Here is a 23,677-nt window from a genome sequence, read left to right on the forward strand (position 1 = left end):
GCTGCAGGTACTTTAGACTTTGTAGTGTTTCAACAATAAACATTCATGAATATAGTATATCAATCTAAATCATTTTGTACAAACTTCAGAACAAATGCTAACCCATTTTAGGATGGCACAGTTTTTTCTGATCATTCTCGGAAGTGCTATGCTGTCACAATCATGGAATACTTACTGTGACATGAGAGGAAGAATGGTCCAGGCTCCGTTGTGCTCTTCCAACTCATGTATAAGCAGCACTTTGGGATGATCCTTAAAAAACAATCAAACAAAACAAGTGAGAAACCAACCAAAACAAGCAGGAAACTATCTTTCATCGATAACACTAATACATTTTATCTGACAAGTTGTGTATTATGATAAAGTACAAAACGTCTATTCAGCTGCAAACTAAATGGTGAGGATAAAGTTCAATATGATGCCTTGTTCAGCTGTTCGCTTAACCAAACATTATCAACCTTGATGAGAAAGTGTTATCGCCGAAAAGTACTCTATACAAACATGGGTTCATAGGTGTTTATTAGGCTAACTACCACAAGGGCCTTTTTAAGCCTAGCCATGCATCCCAAATCTCTGTCACGTTCAGGTACCCTTGATAAGTGTAAGCAGATGCTTGGGAGATGAAACATTTACAAGCAGGGACCTGGGAGACTAACCATTTACAGGTTGACGGTGTCCATTAGAGACATAGGTGCCAAGCCAGGGATGAAGTTCCTATTCCCCATTCAACTGTCCAAGTTACACTTGAATTGAATTAGGGAGGAACTCTGCTTCACATGGATAAGGAGCCTGTTCCACAGACGGGGTAGTCTCTGGGACACATACCTGTCTCACCAGCAGGTCCTATTAATATCACAGCAAGGTTTAAATCTTTAGAACAGGTAATTCTGTTGCTGTTTGTTTGGTGGATATACAGGACTTCCATCAGAGTAGGGTCTGACAATGTCTTGTATGCCAGGCAGAGATCTCCCCTTAACAGCCTGTAGGAAATAGAGTACAGGAATAGGTTTTGAGGCAGTCTGCATAGGACATTTTCTTATACCCTGTATTCTTTTAGTGAGGAACCTCTTTAGATGTTCCATTTGTTGTATATGGCTTGTGAGGTACATACAAAAGCGGGCAAAGCATTCAGTGATAGGTCTGATGACTGACTATATTCAAACAAAAATGTTTCAAAGTTTTTTTTCTTCTTTTAAATAACCACTGATAATGTTATTATCCCAAGTTAATTGTCTTCCTTTTACTGAAAGGCCTAGCTCACTGCATGCAATCTTGATTTATAAGATCCTAATAACTGGATACTGACCCCGCTGAGCATACTTCTCACCAAGAATGCTACCTGCAAACTAAGAAGAACACAAGAGGAGGCTCTGACAGTTTCGAAACCAAGGTTAAGAACGTGACCGGTGAAATAGCCTTTACTAATATTGGACCACACATATGGAATAATTTTCTAAGGGAAAGTGAATACGTCTACATCAAAGTTATTTCTACTTGTTTCCGAGAAGCAGGTGAAACTCAGTATAACCAACTATATTCTTTAACACAGACACTCTTCATATACTTTTTATTCTAATAACTATCTCTTTCCCTAATTACTGACATTCTACTACAATCCCTACTAATGCTTTTGATCATCTTAAGCTACTTGCTAAGAAATATCTTTCTTCTAATTACCTTTAACTCCTTTATTACATCATAAAAACACTATTCCATAGATATATTGCTGCTTGTATTACTTTTACAAATCTTAAGCACTATTCCATCATCTTATTGCAGTAAGAGATATGTATGATATCCTTCGAACAGACTCTTATCATCCATTGACAGAACCTCTTAAACTCCATTACTCATATATGCTGACAGAAAAATAAATAAAATGTAGTTAGCTTCTACATGCACAAATTCTTTTATCTGTTTAATACTAATGTCATAAACAAAGCTTGTCCATAATTCTGCCAATACTGTATTATACTGACTACTGAAATTAGTACACAGTACCCACCCTAACAGACAATTTACCTCTTCTGCACACTGTGTGTCTGACAACTACAAAAATATAAATGCAGTATCACTGTCTTACAGGATCTTACAATGAAATAGCATTTTCTGTTATAGGGAAATGAACTAAAAAATGCACTAAAATAAATTAAATATGGTAGACTGTATCTAGGTTTAGGTCAAATGTGTGAAGGAAAAACTGAATGTTGTTCAAAATACAACAAACAGCTAAAAATGGCACCCAATAAGCTTAGAAATAGACTAAGGTCCACACACCCCTATAACAATGGCTGCACCCTCAGCGACCCTAACTTAATATCAATAATTATGAGGATTCTGCACTACAGAGGAAGGGGAGTATCCCTTACACTGATTTTACAGTGACCTCTGTTGAACAATGTGCACTTTGACTGCCTGTGCATTACCTCACAAGTGACTGTGAACTAGGGTTGCCACCTTTTAAGCGGGCCAAAGTGGGACATTGGGGTGTGGCCAATATGACACTGGCCACACCCTCTACTGGGACATCACCATCAGAGTGCCGAAGAAGATGCTGTTATGGGTACGATGGATGGCTGCTGGAGTAGCAGCTGGATGGATGAATGATTGGATGTATGGCTTGATGGATGGCTGAATCAATGGATGCATGGCTGGATGGATGACTGACTGCATGAATGGCTGGGGGCTGGATGGATGGCTGTCTGGAGTGGCTAGCTGGTTGGTGGGAGTAGCTGGATGGATGGCTTGATGGATGGATGGATACCTGGCTGGATGGATGACTGGCTGCATGAATGGATGAATGGCTGGCTGCATGGCTGGATGGAGGATGGATGGCTGGCTGGCTGGAGGAGGGAGATGGCTGGCTGGCTGGAGGAGGGAGATGGCTGGCTGGCTGGAGGAGGGAGATGGCTGGCTGGCTGGAGGAGGGAGATGGCTGGCTGGCTGGAGGAGGGAGATGGCTGGCTGGCTGGAGGAGGGAGATGGCTGGCTGGCTGGAGGAGGAGATGGCTGGCTGGCTGGCTGGAGGGAGATGGCTGGCTGGCTGGCTGGAGGAGATGGCTGGCTGGCTGGAGGAGGGAGATGGCTGGCTGGCTGGAGGAGGGAGATGGCTGGCTGGCTGGAGGAGGGAGATGGCTGGCTGGCTGGAGGAGGAAGATGGCTGGCTGGCTGGAGGAGGGAGATGGCTGGCTGGCTGGAGGAGGAAGATGGCTGGCTGGCTGGAGGAGGAAGATGGCTGGCTGGCTGGAGGAGGAAGATGGCTGGCTGGCTGGAGGAGGAAGATGGCTGGCTGGCTGGAGGAGGAGGATGGCTGGCTGGCTGGATAGAGGAGGATGGCTGGCTGGCTGGATAGAGGAGGATGGCTGGCTGGCTGGATAGAGGAGGATGGCTGGCTGGCTAGCTTATTATATATAAAAAAAAAATTGCGGTCTTTTTTAGCGGCTGTAGAAGCGCTTAAAACAAAGTGCTCCTACAGCCGCGATCTTTGCAGGGCTCTTCCTGCCCCAATCCCCACCCCTTTTGTGAACTGCAGCCAATTGCTGCACAAATTAAAGCACCCGGACCTAACAGGCAGCAGCTTTGCCTGCAGGTCCAGGTTGGTGATGTAACTGAATTGCCGTGAAAAAGCCAGAAGTAATTGTGACTTTTCCACAGCAATTCAGTGCGATCGCAAAAGCGGGATTTTTCATGTCCCACTACTTGGTACAGCGGGCAACGGGATAAGGTGGCTTAACCCGTGAGTGTCCCGCTGACAACGGGACGGGTGGCAACCTTACTGTCAACAATTCCTCATGCAATCAAATCACAGCTTATGCACACCAACAATGTAAATCTATACTTCATTGAGTGATTAAGATCTTGATAAAGAACTCAAGCCTGGAAATGAAGTGCATGTGAATAAGCACTCTAGTCATGATCAGTGTTGCACTTTTATGTTATTTTCAGTACCTCTCCATTTTGATTACCACACATAAGGTGTACTCAGTGGACAATGGAGCTGCATTTAAATGCAGACCTCAGGCAGAGTATTCTGAAGCATTCAGGCAGTGTACTCATAACATCCAACAAGTAAACTGTACACTCTTTTCATCCCCTATTACTTACAGCCAGATGCCATTTATGAACAAGTGGAGCAGAATATTGTTTGAACATTTATTAAAGTCTAATGTCAATAGTTCATGAGGTTCATAGGTGTAACTAGGCTAACAACCACAAGGGCCAGTAAAAGCCTAGCCATGCAGCCTAAATGTACCCCAAAATTTTGATTTATAGGGGTGATCTACTGACTGCCTCTGTCCATCAGAGATATAGCAGCCAGACTAAGGGTGAATGTCCAATTACCCATCCAATGGTCCAAGTTGTGCTTTAACAGGGATAGGGAGGAACTCCGCTTCACATGGATGGGAAGCCTGTTCCAGAGAATGGCAATTATCTGATAAACGTATTTGTCTACCCAACACGTTCTACTTATGTTGCTCAACTTATAAACAAGGGGATGGCACCAAGTTCCAGACAGACCATTATACCACTGTACTCAGTCCTCTTTTAATCTAGTAGTTCTGATGCTGTTTGTTTTGCAGATGTGCAAAAGCTTCGTTAAAACGGGGTCGAAGGATGCCTTGTACACCAGGTAAACATCACCTGTCAGAAGTCTGTATGATACCAAGTAAAGAGACATGGCTTTAAGGTGATCAGCATAGGATATTGTGTTTACTCCCTGTATTGTTTTTGTAAAAAACCTTTGCAGACGTTCCAATGTAAGTGTCAATGCAATTAACAGGTTGGTGAAAACTATATTAAGTGAATAGTGGATTTAACCATTCACAACAATAATAATCTTTTTTGAATGAAACGTGCAACGACAACACGAGTATTTTAATATTTCATTTCCTTTTAAGGAAATGTGCAGTAGAATAATATACGAGCAAGGTTGAAAAGGTCAATTTATATATGTACATACGTTACAATTTATTTTAAATTTTATTTCATGTATTTTATATATGGTCATTTTACGTACTACAGTATTTTATTAACCACAACTTAGGGACACACTGTGAGCGCATTTCACCGATGAACTTATTATATGAATTAACACGTGGAAGTCTAGGTTTCTTTAAAAAAGTTGCTATGAAACAAACAATACATACTCATGTTTAAAATAATTACTTTATAAAAAAACATTGTTGTTTCATTTGATGAATTCAGGTAGTTGAGTTGATAGGGTTGCGCATATGGTGAATCACAACGTCACAGATACAAATGTTATAAATATATGCGTTAAGGCTTTTTAGAATGGTCTTACGAAGCTGACAATATATACTTATTTTAAAATAACTATTTTTAAAAAACTATTACTAAAAATTATTACTATTCTATTTGATGTATTGAGGTACTTGAGTTGATTGGATTGTGCAAATGGTGAATCACAATGTTACAGGCATAAATGTTATACATATGTTGATCAAATATTTTATTTTTATTATTACATTTACGATCTTTAGGTTTTGAGTCCGTGTGGATATAAAATGCTTGGTGCAACAGTATATATACTTATTGATCAATGGAAGTGATAATTACAAGATATGTGCCGTTTGATTTTTATGTTTATCTTTATCTTTTATTAACTGTTGTAGTTTTAAATTTAATACTTTTCTGAAGTTAATCATTATTGCTTACATCACGTGTAAAGACTATTTAAGTTACAGGAAGTGATGTAACATCTGTTTGAAAAAGTTTGGCAGGTGCCAAACAAAAGCGCTTATTCTGATTGTGGTGAATTTTATGATACTTGCAATTAAACTTCTTTGGTCTAGTCCGTTGTTCGTTGGTTCTCAGACGTTCCAATTGCTGCATGAGTCTGTTCAGGTATATACCAAAGGGGGGATTATACTCTATGATGGGCCTGATGAGGGTCGAGTACAGTGGTAGGATGACCTCTCTGGACATGGATGCCATGTCCTTGCTTATAAGTTGAGCAACACACAAGGATTTTCTTACCACCTTGGACACAGGTTGGTCAAAGGCTGGGTTACTATCCACATGAGTTCTCAGATTCCTGACTAGTGATTCAACTTTTAAGGGTGCGTTATTGATGATGTAGTTACCCATTTCCTGAGTATTGAGTTTTAAGCCATGGTTTTGGCTCCAAGCATTTGACTGTATTAGACCTTCCTGAAGGGTGTTCTTATCTTGGGGGGGCGGGGGAATTCAATAACTATTCCCATTTGCAATCATAGGGTGGTACTCGGCTATTGGCCCTAGGGCCTATACAAGCCTAGCCATAACAATTCCCTGGATATTTCTTCCCACAATATTTACTTCCCTGGACCCCTGTCTAGCAAGGTGACTGACATGATCCCCGGGATGAATTTCCTATCTCCCACCCAATCATCAAGGTTCCTTTTAAAGAGGGCCAAGGAGGCACTCTGCCTGACATGTATGGGCTATCTATTCCAAAGTATGGGGAGTCTCTGGGTCAGGAACCTATCCCTCCAGCATGTTTTGTTAATTGTGATGACATGGTTTAGATCCCTGGAGTGTGTAGCTCTGAGGGATTAGGATTTCTTTAAGTGGAGCATGTGCAACAGCTCAGGGTTTGACATGGCCTTGTATGTTAGGCCGAGATCGCTTCTGAGTAGACAATATGACACAGAGTATAGCTGGAGTTTTTTTTAGATGGGTCAGCATATGGCATCTGCTTTAGGCCTGTGATTCTTTTAGTGAGGTATTTCTGCGGCCTTTCCAGCTGTTGCAGATGTCTTGTGAGCTACATACCAAACGGGGCATTATACTCTATAATGCGTCTAATGAGGGATGAGTACAGTGGGACAATGACCTCCTTTGTCCTGGATGAAAAGCCCTTAGTGATGAGGTGTGCCACAGAATTTCCTGACTGCTGTGACAATGTGGTTATCGAAGGTGAGACCACTGTCCACCTGTGTCCCCAAGTCTCTCAACACACTTTCAGTGCTTAGTGGACTGCCACCTATATGGTAATTCATGGGTACATGTTTTTTCCCAAAGGGGATAACTATACATTTCTTGGCGTTAAGCTTGAGCCCATGGCTCTGGCACTAAGCATCTGCTTCTGTAAGGCCCTTTTGTGGAATATCCACATAATTTGGGGATTCAATAATGGTTCCCAGTCTGCAGTCATCTGTGAACTTTGTTAGCCAGAGTCCCTTAGTGCTGGCCTGTACTTCAGGGAAATAGATGCCAAACAAGAGTGGTCCCATGACTGAACCCTGAGGTACTCCACTTGTCACTTGTCTGCAGCTGGATTTTAAGTCAGCTACTTTTACAGTCTGGGTTCTGTCAGTAAGCCATTTGGCAACCCATCTAGTGAAGTAGGGATTTATGCCCAGCTTAGTAAGCTTATCTATGATTCCAGAGTGGGTGATGGTGTCGAAGACCTTGGTGAGGTCCAGATAGGCTGTGTGGACCGCCCTACCCTTGTCTGCAGCTCTAGAGACTGATTCAAAAAAGTTAATCAGGTTCAGGATACAAGATCAGCCCCTCACGAACCCAAACTGGGTGGGTCCAGTGTTTGAAGGTTGCCAATGTCTTTGTTTATAAGTTCCATGATAATGCGTTCCATGCCCTTGCAGATCAGGCTCGTCAGACTGATGGGATGGTAGTTCCCGGGAGCCAAGGTGGATCCCCCTTGTGGTGTGGGATAACTGTAAATGTGCGGCACTCAGTGGACACGAAGTCTGAGGTGAGGCTATAATTAATCACACTTAGGTGAGGTGCCAGTTAATTTTGTAGTTCATGTAGTGCACAGGCTGGGATGTTATCTGGTCCCATGGATGCTGTATTCTTAGCTTTGGAGAGTGCGCTTTCTACCTGTGTGGCCAGGATTACTGGAATATGGCAATCTTTTGGTACTGAGATGGGCCCTTTAGGGGGTGAGAGGGGGGTGAAGTTGGCACTAAATCGATCTACCAGGATATTGGCAATATTCTTGGGATCAGTATATTTAATGCCATTCTGTTGTAGCTCAGAGCAGATATGAGCATTGCCATTTACATTCTTGACATAAATATAGAATGCTTTGTGGTTGTCTTTGGAATCCTTGGCAATTTTATTTTCATAACTAGCTTTTGAGGATTTTGTGAGGGATTTCAGCTTCTTACTGAGGCTGGTAAGGGAGTTTTTTGCATCCTGGGATTTTCCTCTTTTCTGCAACTTGGTTAGCCAGAGGTCTTTCACATTGGATTTGACATTGAAGAAATAGATAGCAAAGAGGAGTGGGCCTAGCACAGAGCCCTGGAGGAGTCCTCTGGTAACTGACCTCTTTGTGGAGGTAGCCTCACTGATTCTAACTTCCTGGGTCCTATCAGTGCACCAATTAGCTAGCCAATATGTTATAAAGGGGTTTATACCTAGTTCTGTAAGTTTGTTGGCAATGCCCGAGTGGGGCATTGTATCAATGCCTTAGGCAGATTTAGGTAGGCAGTATGCATAATTTTTCCCATATCCATTGCCTTACTGACATATTCAAAGCAGTCCACCAGATTCAGTAAGCATGACCATCCTTTGACAAAGCCAAACTAGGAAGGATCATGTGCCTAGAAGTCTTTTACATCCTTGTTGATAACTATTTCCATGGCTTTGCAAATAAGACTATTCATACTAATGGGTCTGTAGTTTCCTAGATTAGTTGAAGGTCCTCCCTTATGAAGGGGGATGACCATCACAGTCCTCCATTCATGTGGCACAGTCTGTTTTAAGACTATAGTTAAATAATGACTCCAGGGATCCTGATAAGTCATATTTTAGACCATTTAGAAGACAACCTGGGATGTTATTGGGGCACACTGAGGCTGTGTTCTTGGCTTTAATGAGTGCAGCCAGTACATGCTCCTTAGTTATAGTTGGAGGGGTTATGTTTGATGGTATTATTGGTGGGATGGTTGGGGGTGAGACGGTGGTAAAGCTGGAACTGAATTTGTCCACTAACAGGTTCATTATGTCGCCAGGCTTGGCACCATTAACCACCAGTTAAACACATTGCTGTGTGCTGCCCTTGACATTTCTGATATAGCTGTAGAAGGCCTTATACTTATCTTTCATATGGAAGGATATCTTAACTTCAAATTTGGCTTTGTTTGACCTAATTAGCCCTCTTAGTTGCCTATTATTTTGATGAGAGAATTGTTTTTTTTTTTTTTAATCTTTGTGGGAATTACCCTTCCTGATTTTTGCCATATTGTTTTTCCTTTTGTTGTACATCCTGTTTAATTTGGGATGCCACCAGGGCAGCTTGCTTCTGGGGCTTGTTCTGGCCTTGCTTCTGGTAAGCACAGCAGCCTCTATGCAGCCATTGACATGGTTGCAGAGTTTCTCAAAACAATTCAGCATAGGGTGTGGTGTTTTAGTGTTTGGAGGAACACTGAATTTTGACAAACTATCACTTAAAAACAGGTAATTTGCCTTGGAAAAGTTCTTAAATGTTACTGGTCTTGATAGAAGTATGAAGTTGATTTTGAAGGAGCCTGTTTCATGGTCAGACCTTACCACTGAGGATGAGACATTGGGGGGGGGGGGGCTTTGCGGCTTTCCTCCCATCTTTGTCAGCATGAGGTCCAGTATGTTACAGCCTTGAGTGGGCATACTCACTATTTGGTTAAGGGTGTTTGTATTTAGAAGTCCAGGAATCTCTGTGCCTGTAGATTTGAGGCTGTGTAGGATTCCCAATCTATACAGGGGCTAATTAAAGTCTCCCATAAGTACGGTGTTAGGTTGGACGGTAAGTGTCTCCAGCAGATACAAGCATGCAATGTGAGCTTTTTGGGACAAGGATAGTGACCTATAGCTGGCTAGAATATGGTACCAGATTTTGTCTACTGTGATCTGCATGTTGAGAAACTCCAGCACCTCATCTTGTTTGACCACCTTAGACGTATACTTGTTAATTGCTGTATATTGAGAAACTTCCACCTTTAGCTCTTATTTGTGTAGCTACTGGTCGAAAAGTGTGGAAGGAAGAGAAACCCTGTACTGCTACACTCTGCCACTTTAAACCATGTCTCGGGAACTGCACAGATATCTACACTTTCAACTGTGAAGAGGTCTTAGAGGGAGTTTATTTTTTGTATTTAGGCTCCTGGCATTGAGAAGTAACACCCTGAGGTTCTGTTGAGTTGATTTTGTTATTTTGTTATATTGGTAGGTTTGGCAATTTGGCATTGCCTAAAAAGGCACTATGGGGATGGACAAAGCTTTAGACAGTATCTGAAAGCCTAGAAGGGAAAGGCAAAGCAACATGGACTGCTGACCATGTTCTCCCAAGCTGACAAATATTGAATCCCATTAGAATGACACCAGAAAGACAGCCAGTTGTTAAAATCAATCATTTTTTGCTCATATTGTGACATCATCCTCTGTGATGGTAATATGCTGCTCAGTACAGGCTCATGAACTAGCCTGGCGCACACAGTCTGAAAACTTCATAATGTCTCTCTCCATGTAGTCCAGGGAGGTACATCTCAGGTCATTTAAACATACATGGACTATGATGCAATCAAACTGGCCCCTGTTGTGCAATGACTTGGGTGCACACATGATTTGGCAGATCCTGGCTCCAGATAACAATTATTGGTTATCTTCTTTTTCAGTCTGGTTACAGGGCCATCAGTATATCTTGCAATGTAGTCCCCTATGATGAGAGTCCTGAGAAATGTGTTTGCTTGCCTTAAGGCTTAGTGTTTAGGGCCCTACTGAGAGTGACAGTATATGTGATGTTAGGTGTTGCTTTTTATGAGTGCCTTTGGGCTTGGCGATGCACACCTTTGACAGCACGCGGTGTAGGTGATCTTTGTTTTTCAGAATGATTGCTTTTAAGTGCATCAGCACCTGTGTGTGTGTGTGTGTGTGTGTGTGTGTGTGTGTGTGTGTGTGTGTGTGTGTGTGTGTCAGACTCAAATCCTGTACCTTGAGTACAGGGTAAAAAGAGCCTAAAGTCCCTAGCCACCACCACTTGTGAGCTTTGCCCAGGTTTTTTGTGCTAAGAGGTTGAGAGCTGTAGTGAGAAATGAATTCACTAAATGATAGCTATTAAGTTGCAGTCTTCCTATTTTTCAGGAAGCTGCTGATTTGGCATAGTGGTATGTTGCTCTGACTGTAGTGCATAGGGTCCTGGGTTCAAGACTTGCCAGTGAAATGCATGGTGAAAACACAACATTTTTATTCTAGCAACTTTACAAAATTATACAAGCAATGTTTAAAATGTGTCCCTGGTAAGTCCCTAGCCACCATCACTTGTGAGCTATGTCCAGATTTTTTGTGTTAAGAGTTGAGAGCTAGACAAGTGAGAACTGAATTTGTATCCCCCCATTATTGGCTTTGTCCAGGTTTTTTGTGCTAAGAGGTTGAGAACTATGGTGGGAAGTGAAAAATGAATTCACTAAATGACAGCCATTAAGTTTCAGTCTTGCTGTTTTTCATGAAGCTGTTGATTTGGCATGGTGGTATGTTGCTCTGACTATAGTGAATAGCGTCCTGGGTTCAAGATTTTCCAGTGAAATGCACAGTGGTAACATTTTATTCTAGCAACTTTACAAAATTATACAAGCAATGTTTAAAATGTGTCCCTGTTTTCTGACCTTTTGCCCCCCCCAAAAAAAAAATGAAATTGAAAATAAGTGCAAGAAGCTGTGCAAGATGCCTATGGCTTACATTACTGTCATTCTATTTATAATGTGGGTGTGGAAGTAGACTTTTATGAAGGAAATGTCCTGAATTGGACAGTTTGTCATTATTGGTGCATGCATTTTGTTTCATTGCTTTCAGTACAGCCTACTGGAAAAATGTTCAAACAATAAATTTAAAATGCACTCTAACAAGTGTGTTGTATTATACAAGGAATATAATTTAATAAAGTCAGGAAGGTGTATCAAAGAAAAGAACACCTGTATCTTTCTTGTTTTGTGAGCAAGGTGCCATGATTTGAAAACAGCCCAAAGGTAATCTTTATCCACCACTGGCCAGATGCATTTTCTTTGGATGTAGTGTGGGTTTCAATGCTGTTTCAATGAATGTGACTTTCAAGAGCAGATAAGTTTTAATGCCAAGTCTATTTTCATTGTGAGACAGTATTGCTTTGTTTAGCAGATGTCTATTAGTGTTTGTGCATTGTTGTGCTGCAAAATGTAAAAATAAAATCCAAATAATCATTGTAGAAGTACAGCAGTATGCACACAATAGTGCTTATGGTAAATGGGCGAAATAGCCAGGTAATGGGACATTGGAATGGCTGCAGGGGGACTCTAGTGCCAATTATGGTTGTCTGTTCTTCAGTTTGCATTTGAAAGTTAGTATCCCACAATTCCTTTGGAGCGGGTGGGGTTAAGTAAATATGTATGCAAAATAGATATTAATCAGCATACAGATTTGTACCTACTTTTCATGGGCCCTGTCCAGATTTTTGATGTTTCCAGGTTGAGAGGTGTGGTTGGAGGGCAGAGAGACAGCCTAATAAAACAAAAGCAGAGGGGATGGAAGGTTGGGAAATCTTCAACTGGCAAACAGGCTAACTAACTGCAGAGGTTAGCAATCATATATAGGCAATAATACTGGAGTTCTTTCAAAAAATTGAGCTTAATGTGTTAGTGGGGTATGAAACAGATACAGAATGCAAGCAGACAAAATGATATGCATGATATAACTGCAGTGAAGCACAAACTGGAGCAGACATGATTCTCTCACTATTGAAGTTCTACTACAGTTTAAGGAACTAGACTAGTAAGAAATTTACTAGTAACACTTTATGGAAAAATGCAGTAATAAATGATTAAGGCACAGATCTTGTTTGGCTCAGCGGAGTTTATAATACAAACAGATAGCTTTGACAAGTAATGATATTTGTAGAACTAGAAATGCAGACTAATGCAGAAGCACAATCTTCCCACAACTGCTAATTAAAATACAAGATTAAGGTCCCAAAATGCAATCAGATGGAATACTGCAGAAAAGTACTACACACTAAGTGCATTTAAATATTTAAGCAGAATTTAAATAATTAAAATAATTTAATTCTCCTTCCTTTATGATTAAAAACTAGTTACTCACAGTTCCACATCTATTCAAGTCTTGGACAGGGGACTATAACTATCAAAGTTCTTATTTAGATGTAAACATTTGTATTTTAACTCAGCACCCACTGCTGGAAGTGAATTTAAAGCAGAACCGTACCCACAGTGTGAAAAAAAAACATGTTTATTTCATCATGTCTTGATGTTTCCTACATTTTAACACCACTGTTGGCCTCTACATCCTTTTTTAATATTTTTAAATGTAATTCCAGAATCTGCCCAAATGTGGGCCGGCATCTTGATTTTTTTAGTCAACCTCTAGGTATCCCACAATGCAGCATTTGAAATTAAAATATTACATCATAGCCTCTAAGCTCCTGTCAATGCACTGGCTTTACACGTGTTTCCACGTAAACCCTGCTTACTTTTAGTCAGTCAGTTTAATTACCATTTCTTGCTTTTCAATGACTACTTAAAAGACAAACCGGGATAATGACACAGAACAGTGTTCTCAGCGCCTGTTACTTCTTTTTCTATCTAAAGTATCCAATTTTAATTATTTTGTTATGCCCGAGTTGGAGTCCTTAAACTCACCTCCCCTCCCCTTTGTACCTGTCAAAGTAGCAGCAGTAGTTTGAGCTGTTTGCTGCTATGATTGATACCTCACAGCAGGAGACAAAGTTCATGTCCTGTTGCCTTGTAGGGGTTGCCACCTTTTCAAATGGATAAAATATAGGAAATAATTTTGTCCTTGCCTTGTGCTGTCCACCTATTTACAGTGGGACACTTATTTTTGCTGCACCATAGCCTCTTTCTGTCCGCAAATTTTAATCCTTATTACCTAATTGGTAAACCATTGTCTGGCAGACCTTCCAACTCCATTTTTCAGGGATTCCTGAGAAAGCTAAATTCTTAATTACCTGTGTCACAAAGGCCATAAAAAATAAAACATTTTGTTTATATATAGCATTGTCATTCACTTTAAATAAGACTTTTTACATCAATGTGCATTTTCGAAGCAATAGTAATGCAAGTGTAAATTGTCACATTATTGTGCTTAACAGTAACCACCATTGATTACCTGAGAAGTTATAAGGGACAGATCATAAGTAAGATAAAAAAGTAATGGGCACTCTGCAAAATTAGGGACATTTGAGAGCTATGGTCTTGGGCCAATTACCTCTTATTGCACTGTTGTCTGCATTTGCTCCCTGTACCTTGTCACTTGCAACTGGAGGATTTATCCAAGTTGTCTACAGTAATTTTCTTTAACCAGTAAATCACTGTTAATGCGTCTTCTCCGACGTATTTTTTCACACATTATAACTCGGCATGCGGCCCCCCTTCACCGTTTTGTTTTTGATTCCAGTTACTTGTTTTTCATTCCTCCTTAAAAATCCATCCCATATATTACTATTTATTGTGTTTATATACATATGCTTACTCCCTTCCCTTTTTAATTACAAGATACCATCATCTGTGTGTCTTAAAGCTTCCGTGTCACTTATTACAATGTAAGTACAGTTATTTATTGAAAAGACATCCAGTTTCATATTCCTGCATCTGAAGAATAACATAAACTTGTCAGGAAATGTTAAAAAAATAATTAATCTGGATTACATGGGGAAGCTGTGATGAGGAACAGGGGTGGAGGCACTGTGGGATGTGTATGGAGAGGAGCACTTGGACGCATGGGGTTAGGGGTCATGGAACCCTAGAACCAAGTGGTGGAGGCACTGTGGGATGTGTATGGGAGAAAAGCAGTGGGAAGCTTGGGGTTAGGTGTCATGGAACCCTAGAACCATGGGTGGAAACACTGTGGGATGTGTATGGGAGAGGAGTAGTGGGAAGCATGGAGTTGGGTGTCACGGAACCCTGGTACCAGGGGTGGAAACACAGTGGGATGTGTATGGGAGAGGAGCAGTGGGAAGCATAGGGTTAGCTGTCATGGAATCCTGGTACCAGTGGTGGAGGCACTGTGGGACGTGTATGGGAGAGGAACGGTGGGGAGCTTGTGGTTAGGGTCATGGAACCCTAGATCCAGGGGTGGAGGCACTGTGGGATGTGTATGAGAGAGGAGCACTGGGAAGCTTGGGGTTAGGTATCATGGAACCCTAGAACCAGGGGTGGAGGCACTATGGGATGTGTATGGGAGAGGAGCAGTGGTAAGCATGGGGTTAGGTGTCACAAAACCCTGATACCAGGGGTGGAGGCACTGTGTGATGGGCATGGCAGAGGAGCTTGGGGTTAGGTGTCATGGAACCCTGGTACCAGGGGTGGAGGCACTGTGTGATGGGCATGGCAAAGGAGCAGTGGGGAGCTTGGGGCTTAAGTGTCATGGAACCTTTAGCCTAAGGCACCATTTCACATTTACCTGTCTGCCTTTTTGGCAATTAAGATCTTTGTACTGCTGTGGATGTTAAGCTACTTCTCTCTCTCTTTTTTTTTAATAAGAAAATATTATTAAAAGGTTCTTCATAATTCTCTAACAGGGTTTCTAGTTATGATTTGGGTTGCATATATGCAATATTTATACTTAGTTCAGTGTGATGATTGGTAGCATAGTGGTTGGTGGGCCATATGCATTTTATATATATATATATATATATATATATATATATATACATACATATACATACACATAAATGTAAAATAAATAAAAAAAAATTAATAAATTATTTCATAAACTTGGAGTATACTGTGCATATTTAGCCAAAATCATGTGTAATTAAGCAGAACAACTAAATCTACAAGCTCTCTTCGCTCAGCAGAGAAATACAATAAAATTATGCTATTTTAATCCCATGACAGCGATGGCTTATTAACTGCATTCCTCATCAATGATGCCAACGAGCTAGGTTTTTGATTTCTGCTGTACCTTTGTTAATTTTGTTAATGGATGCACATGCTTTCTGCTGTTTGTTTACACCTCCATTAGCACCTTCATGACCCATCGTGTGTCTCTGTAGTATATGGGGTTGGGAGGGTGGCCTAATGGTTAAGGTGTTTGCCTTGCAAACACAAGGTGCAGGGTTTGAGTCTCACAAGGGATAATTGACTAGGCTTAAAATGGCTCGCAAGGGCAGTTAGCTTAGTATTAACCTATGAATCCCATGAAAACACAATGTGTTAATAACTTGCTATAACCATTTACTTGTTGGTTGGGTGTGGACTGAACCACCACTACATTGTTTGCATAAACTAGTGCTTGTTACAGGTTTTTGTTATTGGTCTAATTTAGGCATTCTTAATGTTTTGACAATTTTATTTGGCAGATTATATTTTGCTGTAATAATGTAATACTGAAGTAACTCTGTGTTGCTGATTGTATGGTACCTTGTTTAGTATTTTGTATGAAATCTATTATCTGTTTGCAATTATGGTTAGAGTTTGATTGATTATAGGCCCTATATAAAATACATATAACACAAACACAGTGTGTGTGTGTGTGTGTGTGTGTGTGTGTGTGTGTGTGTGTGTGTGTGTGTGTGTGTGTAAAAATAAGTTATGTACTCACCATAATGTTCCATCTGAGTAGATAACTTCATTTGTCAGCAACCTGTGGGTTACTGATCCGAGCCGGCAGCATACCAAGCTAAAGATCCGAGCTCCAAGCTCCACCCCCTTACCCATAGTACCCTGCAACCTCCTTCCAATCCTCAGATCGCGTTTGACACCTGTACAATCAACAAAACAAACTAACCTGAGAAAACCTGACTCGGAGACGAACAAACTCGAGCATCCAAACCTCGAGTTCAGCTAAATAACTACTCAGGTTAGGGGGAAGGAGGGAGGGACAGTTGCTGACAAATGAAGTTACCTACTCAGATGGAATGTTATGGTGAGTACATAACTTCTTTATCTGAAGTAGTTAACTTCATTTGATCAGCAACCTGTGGGACAGAGTCCCCAGCTACCCGAAATCTTGGGAGGCCGTCAAGGAAGAATACTCCAGAGCACTGCAGAGCCAAAAGCAGCCCTTCCTCTAGACACAAAATCTAGCTTATAATGAGAAATAAAGGTGTGAGAGGACACCCAAGTAGCCACTGAACAAATGTCATCCAGGGAAACTCTAGACCAGAATTCAGCAGACGTTGCCATAGAATGCGTAGAATGAGCATGAACTCCCATTGGTTCTGGCAAGCCAGATTCTCTATATGCTAAGAGAATACAACTTGAAATCCATCTGGCAAGAGTCACTTTAGAAATCGGTTTCCCTAGAAAAGATTTTGCAAAGGAGATGAAAAGTTGGTCAGATTTACGAAAGACAGCCATCCTGTGTAAATAAAAACGTAACTGTCTGTGAACATCCAGTAAATGAAGTTTCTACTCCCCTCTGTTCTGGTAATTGGGGAAAAAAATGGCAAATTAATGGCTTGATTAATGTTCGTCTCGGAAGCAACTCTGGGAAGAAAAGAGGGATTAGTCCTGAGAGATACCCTGTCCTTGTGAAATACAAGGTATGGAGGTTTGATAGAAAGAGCCTGAAGCTCCGACACTCTCCTGGCTGAGGTAATGGCTACCAAAAAGGCAGTCTTCCATGACAAGAACTTCAGATCACCAGAAGCTTCAGGTTCAAACAGAGGCACGACTAACGCCTGAAGAACCAAGGTCAGGTCCCACGGTGGGGATGAATTTCTAATAGGAGGTCTCAAAAGAAAGGTACCTTTTAGAAAGGCCTTACAAATTCTGGTAGCAGCAAGAGAAACAAATTTGTCCCCAATATGGAAATGGGAAATAGCAGCCAGCTGAACCTATACAGTAGATGAACTGGCCCCTTGCTGAAAAATATGAGACAAGAATTCTAGAACCGCTGAAATAGGAGCGGTAAAAGGATCCATGTTCTTATGTGAAGCCCAAATGGAAAAACGTTTAAATTTACTATTGTAAATCTTCCTGGTCGAGGGTTTATGTGCCGCCACCAGAATGGACTTGACTATGGAAGAGATACCGGGAGTCCTGGCAACTAAGGGAACTGGATCAGCCAAGCTGAGAGCTTGAGCTCGTCCGGTTCGGAGGGGCCATTCCCGAGGGGTGAGAGATTAGATCTGGAATGGGATCCAAGATCTAGAGAGGAGCTATGAGATGAGACCATAGGCAGGGGAACCAGACTTGACGAGACCAGAATGGGGCTATGAGGATAATCTTGCTCCCTAACCGACGAGCTTTTGTCATTGGCGGAAGTGGTGGATACGCATAAAGAAGACCGGACGGCCAAGCATGGACTAGAGTGCCTCTGGGGGCTTCCCCTAAAGGAGGAGTTAGGGCGAAAAACTCGCTGCACTTCGCCTTGGAAGGTGATGCAAAGAAGTTGCAGCAAGGCTGACCCCACTTGAGGAAGATCTGTTCCGCTACGGAAGAATTCAGAGACCACTCGTAAGGGGAGAGAATAGTTCTGCTCAATTTGTCCGCCAGAATGTTGGACCGACCCAAAATGTGCGTTGCTAACAGGAAGCGGTTGGTGGAGATCACCCATTCCCAAACTCTCATGGCTTCTCGGCAAAGAGGGTAAGACCTGGTTCCCCCCTATTTTTTGATATACCATACCACCAACATATTGTCTGACTGGATCGCAATAGTCCCCAGAGGGAGGAAGGCATGAAGGGCCTGCAACGCTAAAATGACCACCCTCATCTCCAGTACATTTATATGCAGAACGGTGTCTGTCTGAGTCCACGTGCCTTGGACAGTCCTGCCCACACATTGCCCCCCTACCCTAGGCGGGAGGCATCCATGGTCACTGTGGCCTGGGGTAGGGGCATAACAAAAGGTTGTCCTTCCCGAAGGGTTCGGGATTGGAGCCACCACGAGGGAGTTCCTGCAAACCCTGCTGAGGGGAATCTGCAAGTTTAGCGGATGGTGTAGAATGGACCACTGGACTTGAAAAAGTCCACTGTAAAACCCTCATGTGCAGACAAGCGTAGGGGATCAAATTGATCGCTGCCGCCATGGACCCCAAAGCTCTCAGGACTAACTCTGCTGGGGGAGCAGGAAACTGAAGAAGAGCTAGTACATGTAGAGTCATGATGTGAAGTCCGTCTGGCATTAGGAAAGCCTTGACATGAAGGGAATCTATCCTGGCCCCTATAAAGTCTATAACCTGAACAGGTTGGAGGAACGGCTTCTTGACATTTATAGTGATCCCCAACTGGGATAATAAACGGAGGAAGAAGTTCCTGGCTAGAGAGAGTAGATGCCTGGTTGGGGCGGTGAAGAGCCAGTCGTCTAGGTACGGGAAGACCTGTATGCCCTGGAGCCTCAGGTGGGCCTCTACAACTGCCATAACCTTGGTGAATACCCTGGGGGGCTGTGGTTGAGACCGAAGGGTAGGACCCTAAACTGGTAATGACTGGCCCCTTGCCGAAAGCGGGGAAACCTCCTGGACCATCTGTCCATGAGAATACGGTAGTACACATCCTTGAGGTCTATGGAGCATATCCAGTCCTCCTCCTGCAAGAGGGGCAGGATGGATTGGAGCGTGACCATCCGGAATTGCTCCTTGGCAACGAAAATTAGAAGTTATGTACCTACCATAACGTTTCATGTTAGTTGTCTTCTTCTCGCCTTCTTTCTTGCTGGATGGGTTGCCACTCTAAAAGCTCGAGAGCTAGTTCCACTGGCTCGAGGCTCCCCTATATCCCACATTGCTACACAGTAACTCCTCAGATCTCATTTGAAAGCTAAGCCCAGCAAGTAAATTCCATAAAAGGAACAAAAGAAAACTCCTCTAGGTCTGTCCTGGCTAGGGGGAAGGAGGAACATGGAACGTTATGGTAGGTACATAACTCATTCTTGCTGGATGGGACTAGCACCTTGTCCTGGAACAGACTCTTGAGTACAGTGGAACCAAAGTTGGCTCGGTCTCTAGAGGCCAAGTCCAACTTATAATGAGAAATGAAGGTATGGGAGAAGCCCAAGTAGCTGCAGAACAAATCGAATCAATAGGCAGCCTATCTTGGAAAGCTATAGAAGTGGCTAAAGCTCTAGTTGAATGAGCCCTGGGTTTGGATGGCAACTGTTGATGTCTGATCTCATACACAAGAAGCCATCTAGAGAGAGATACTTTAGAAACTGGAAGTCCCATTCTACCTTCTGCATAAGAAACAAACAGTTGATCAGACTTCCTGAATTGTTTGGTCCTGTCTAAATAGTACCATCTAAACAGTGTAACTTTTGTTCTGACCTATTACAATAATTAGGGAAGATGACAGGAAGCTCAATGGTTTGATTCAAATTTGCCAGTGAAGCTACCTTGGGCAAAAAGGACAGGTTAGTATGTAAGGACACCCTATCCTTATGAAACACAAGATAAGGGTCGACATGGAGTTCAGAGACTCTTCTAGCTGAAGTGATAGCTACTAAAAGAGTGTTCTCCAAGATAGTAACTAAGAATTAAGGACGCCAGAACCAAGTTGAGATCCCATTGAGGAGGAGGAGGATCCCTGATTGGTGGTTTGAGGAGAAAAACTCCCTTTAAAAAGGCTTTGCAGAGTTTGTGAGACATAATGGAGGACTCTGAGACTCCAACATGAAAGTTCGATATTGCTGCCAATTGAACTCTAATGGTAGATGGAGATGAACCTGAGTGGAAAAGTTCGCTAGAAAGTCTAGAACTGATTGAATGGAAGCAGTGAAAGGATCTATATTCTTTTTGACTGCGCCCAATAGAAAACGTTTCCACTTGTTATGATAAATCTTCCCGGGGAAGCTTTTATGAGAGGCTATCAAAATATCTCTAACTGAGCGAGATATCCGAGGAAGCCTGGCTAGAGTTGGAATTGGAGACCACGTACGAGGGTTCAGAGAAGGAAGAGTGGGTGCAACGGCCGACTGATGTGGTCAAGAGGTCTGGAACTGGGTCCAGCAGGAACCAAACCTGTCGCCAGTAAGGGCAATAAGGATCAAGGAAGCTTGAGCAATGGCTTTCTGTATTAGCTGAGATATCGGTGGGAAGGGAGGAAAAGCATACAGAAAAACTTTCTCCAACACTGAATTCGAGGCATGAGAATAGCTCTGCTCAATTTGTCTGCAATCACATTGGACTTCCTGGGAATAAGATCTGGTTCCGCCTTGTTTGTTGATGTACCACACTACAGACATATTGTCCATCTGAATTGCTATAGTTCCCTTGGGAAGAGGTTGCCACATGCCTTGACTGTGCTCCGGTAATGCCCCCCACCCGATCAGGGAGGCGTCTGTTGTCTGCTGTAGTAACGGAGGGAGGTCTCTGGGAGCTGGGAGATGTGATCCACCAAGAGAGATGATTCTATTGAGTTATCGAATAGGATGGGACATTGGAAGTCGTTGGAAAGACCATTGCGTGAAGAGCATCCATTGTAAAATAATCCCTAAGACTTTCAGGATCAATCTGGCTTTGACTTTGTTGCTCTGCAAGACAAGAGAGACGTCTGTGTACATGTCTGCTATTCTCTGCTCTGTGAGTCTGGCTGACATGTTGACTGTGTCTAGATTTGCACCTAGAATGGACTGCAGCGTGACCATCCGAACTTTGTTTTCTTGACAAACTTGTTCAAGTTGCTGAGATCCAAAATGGGTCTCCAGTCCCCTTTCTTTGGAACCAAAAGAATTTGGAGTAGATTCGGATCCTGTTTGGTCTGCTGGAACTGGTTGAATGGGGAATGGGATTCTGTAGCCCGGAAATGATAGACTGTACCCACTTGTCTTGAGTTAGGGATAGCGTGGACAGTCGGGAACACCTCAGGGATGCCCATGATTCTTCTGGCCTTTGGGGTAAGGCCTAGAAGGAGTAGAAAACGGACCCGATGGCAGAGAGTTTTGCCATCAGTCTACGCACCTAGTCAGGGTTTCCTTCACTTGAGGACCAAAGAGGGATGATCCATCAAAGGGGAATTAGTGACACCTGTACCTGCCGCTACTTGCTCCATCCATGAAAGGAGGCACATGGAGGAGTTAGTTATAGAATTAAGGGTTGCCAGCTGAGAGCTCATTCTATCCTGAAAGAGCAAATCCTCTGAAGAGTGAAATGACACACAGGTAATTCAGCGAATAGTAAAGGTCGCTCGAGAACATCCGCTTTCTATACCCGGTCCATCGACTTCCAGACTCTTGTTAGGAGGATGAACAGGCACCGGCGATCGGGTTAACTCCTTCTTGGTGAGCCACCACCATAGCATCAACAGAGACGCCTTTGGTTAAAAATTCTTTGTCCTTGGGGGCAGTGATGAATTTTGATGGTCTCCCTAGGGTGGGTTCCACTGAATCAGGAGCGCTCAAGCCTGCTCTCTCTGCCACCACTTGCATAGGGACACCCAGGAGGTGAAAGGGCGAGAGCCAAACGCCTCAAGATACACTGATTCATCCTCTGAAGGGTTGAGGGCTGGTCTGTTTTAGGATTTTGAGGATGTCTGAGGGAGCCTTCAGAATCCTCTAAATCAGTGTCAGTCAATGTGCTTCCTCTTACACTGCCTCTTCCTAGGGGCTCTCCTACTGGGTCAGGAGAGGCCTCGAGGAGATCCCACTGGGGAAACTTGAGGAGCTGGCTCTCACGGTCGGGGATGAGAGAGTGAGCAGAAATCACCGGAGGCACCGTGGAGGCAGAATGAGGCAGAAGTAGCCGACTGTGGAGTTGAACCTGGTTCTAACATGCTCCTCATGACCAAGGCACCCCTGTCAGGCAGAGCCAGAGGTCTCCGGAAAAGCTGAAAACCTCCCCGGCACCGACAGTGATGGCTCCGAGGCCGATGTCGGAGCCGAACTCACCAGCCGAAGCACCGAGAGGACAAGGGTCCGATGCCACTATTGGACCCGACGAGGAAGTCCGTCCAAGGAAGACGGAGCAGACGCGGTAATCAAGACAAAGGTATCGGTTCCGACGCCACCACAGTCTCGGGTCCAGCCACCCCCTGCCGAACTCAAAGAGTCAGAGGAGGAACATTTTGAGTAATGGGAATAGTTCTCGACTGTTGAGTCGGACTTTGAAGCATCTGGGCTAGTGCCTCGGACTTAAGAGGGACTCACTACTCTCTGAAGGTCATGATCCGATAGTCTGGAAGACCTAGAGGAGTGAGATCTATGGCTCCATTCAGACAGCAAAGGTGATGCTGGAGCCGAATGAACGGAGCCGATAGATGGAGATCGGGACCTTTTCTAGATGTCGGTTCTGACAACGTAGGGAAAGTGTCGAGATTCATCGGCCCGGCCGGAGCCGATGTTGCGGCTCAGAGACCAGAGAAGGTCTGGAAGGCTTAGAGGGTTTCCCGAGGATTGAGTCTGCAGGACTCTAGGGCTGAAGCCATGGCAAACAGCACATGAGTCCTGTCAGAGACATCTTCTGACAGCACGAGTCACACTTCTTAAAGCCTGAGACCTTTGAGTCCTTAGACATGTCTAAGAAGAGAAGTGTAACCACACAAACACACACACACCGATTACACTTATTAGAAAATAATTTAAACTAAATTAAATTAAGTTAGTAGTAGTTTAGAAGTAATTTAGACAAATAAATCCCTATAAACACAGTCACTCACTACTAGGAAGGGAGGGACTGGGCCTAAGGCCCAAGGGAAATTTTCTAGTGAGTTTTTGGAAAAGGGGGGAAAATTACTGGGAATGGGATGGAACTGCTCACTGTATAAAACTATTTAGAAAAACTTAAAAGGGGA

The 23,677-nt window shown here is 43.0% G+C and overlaps 1 protein-coding gene across 2 annotated transcripts in view; it reads right to left on the reverse strand.

Annotated features, from left to right (window-relative positions):
- The window catches only part of B3GLCT (beta 3-glucosyltransferase), a 1,903,418-nt gene that overhangs the window by 1,079,013 nt on the left and 800,728 nt on the right, over positions 1-23,677 (reverse strand). For both annotated transcript variants that reach the window (XM_044073237.1, XM_044073238.1), the window contains exon 4: positions 176-252. In XM_044073237.1, coding sequence (XP_043929172.1) covers positions 176-252 — 77 coding nt within the window. The remainder of the gene's footprint in view (positions 1-175; positions 253-23,677) is intronic.

This window comes from Protopterus annectens, chromosome 5.part1 (genome assembly GCF_019279795.1).
Source record: "Protopterus annectens isolate FY-2018-M chromosome 5.part1, PAN1.0, whole genome shotgun sequence".
In the NCBI taxonomy this organism is placed as follows: Eukaryota; Metazoa; Chordata; order Ceratodontiformes; family Protopteridae; genus Protopterus; species Protopterus annectens.